A 2,101-nucleotide genomic window follows, 5' to 3' on the forward strand; every position below is an offset into this window, starting at 1 on the left:
TTAATTCAGAAGAAACCAGTGTATTCTCGCCACTAGTTTTCTCATAGCCTCTTTCACCTCCTTGTTCCTCAGACTGTAGATGAGTGGGTTCAACATGGGGACCACCACCGTGTAGATAACAGATGCCACTTTGACCTGATCAGCTGAATAGTTCGATTTGGGCATCACATAAACGAATAAAACTGTCCCATAAAACAAAGTGACTGCAGTGAGGTGGGAGGTGCAGGTCGAGAAGGCCTTCTTCCGCCCCTCAGTGGAGCGCATCTTCAGGATTGAGTGGAGGATGTAACTGTAGGACACAATTATGGTAAACAGTGTGCTTATGAGGACTGATGCTGAGGAGACGGCTGGAGATATCTCAGCAATATAAACATGGCCACAAGAAAGCTTCAGGAGTGGGAAGAGGTCACAGAAAAAATGATTGATTTTATTTGGTCCACAGAAGGAGAGATTCATCAAACAACCGGTAAACGATAAAGCATTCATGCAACCACCCAAGTAGGAGGCCCCCAGCAGGAGGAAGCAGACCACTGGGGCCATCTGGGTGGAGTAGAGCAGGGGAGAACAAATGGCCACGTAGCGATCATAGGCCATGGTGGCCAGCAGGAAGCACTCTGTAGTCCCAAAGGCAACATCAGAGGCAAGCTGGACTACACAACCAGTGATTGGGATGGCAGTTCTCTCTTTTAAGAAACTCATCAGCATGATTGGTGTAACCGATGTGGAATACCCAATGTCCACAAAGGCCAAATGGCTAAGGAAAAGGTACATAGGTGTGTGAAGCTGTGGGCTACTTCGGATTAAGATGATTATGCTGATGTTTCCCACTATGGTAACTACGTAAACTCCTAGAAAAATCACAAAGAAGATGGCACATAGTGTCACATTATCCGTTAATCCCAAAATAATGAACTCTGTCACTGTTGTACGGTTTGCAGCCTCCATCCATCCATTTAACAGTGCCTATTGAAATCAGAACCAGAGGAGATTAAACTGACTGGAATGACCCTACATTTTATATGCATACCTAAGCATTACCTAAATATAATCTTATACATATTTCAAATGGTAAATTTGCCTTATTTACAGAATACTTTGTGCACATAAGCTTTCTTTTCAGTTTCCATGAAAATATTAAAATTGAAGCCTCAGTTACCTTAGGAGTCAGCTATTTTATTCCTATGTGTATATCGTGGAATAAGTCTTACCTGTGTGCAAGGGAGATATGCAAAGGAATCTTTATAGCAATATTGATTGCAATAACATGAACTATAAATAACATGAATGTTTCTAGAAAGAGCAGCTCTTGGTATTTCAGCCCCATCCCAAATATACCTCTAGTCAGTAATCTCTGTCTTAGTAAATGCTGTCTCTCTTTAACTACTGATCAGGCCAAAAAATATGTTAACTTGGACATCTCTTTCTTACTTGATCTTTTTCCTGGAATAAAAAAAAAATTGATAGCAAGGGCTAAAATGTGTCCATGTTCAAGATGAAAAATGGAAGTAGAACTTTTACTGTTGTGAGCAAAACCGCCTGGATGTTTTGCAAAATCTTCCAGGACTTAACTTCTATACCATACCTTTTTATACTTATGGGATTGTATGAAGCAATATGAAGAGTCTAGATATTTTTATCTAGAGTTTTTTTGGGCAAGGATTAAATGCAAGAAAACTGAAAGATTTGGGAACTTGGATTAGCTATGTTTTGGTTTCTTCAGTTCTATGAAGCAACTACAGAGAAATAAGAAGCAGGGGCATATGATGAGAATGAGAGGAAAGGGTAGTTAGGGAGGTAGAGACAAAGTGAAGAAAGCTAGGAAAGGGAATGAAAGATTAGCACTTCAGAATATTGCTCCCTTACTTCAAAATAGATCACACAGATCAAGGGCAGGTGAGAATGTATTAATTACCTTCAGTCATTTCCACTATTCCTCTAATTTAATGATCAACATACTCTTATTAATAATTTGTTTTTTAAAGAACCTCTATCTCAAGGATTAAGAAAACATATAAGCTATGATAAACCTAGACAGTGTATTAAAAAGCAAAGACATAAATTTGCTGACAAAGGTCCATATAGTCAAAGCTATGATTTTTCC

At 39.2% G+C, this 2,101-nt stretch overlaps 1 protein-coding gene across 1 annotated transcript; it reads right to left on the reverse strand.

Moving 5' to 3' along the window:
• LOC120875872 (olfactory receptor 481) lies at window positions 1-945 on the reverse strand. Its single transcript, XM_040257629.1, has one exon. The coding sequence runs from the start codon at window positions 943-945 to the stop codon at window positions 1-3; it is 945 nt and encodes a 314-aa protein (XP_040113563.1).
• Between the last annotated feature and the right edge of the window lie 1,156 nt (window positions 946-2,101).

The sequence above is a fragment of the Oryx dammah genome, unplaced genomic scaffold (genome assembly GCF_014754425.2).
Source record: "Oryx dammah isolate SB20612 unplaced genomic scaffold, SCBI_Odam_1.1 HiC_scaffold_17, whole genome shotgun sequence".
NCBI lineage: Eukaryota > Metazoa > Chordata > Mammalia > Artiodactyla > Bovidae > Oryx > Oryx dammah.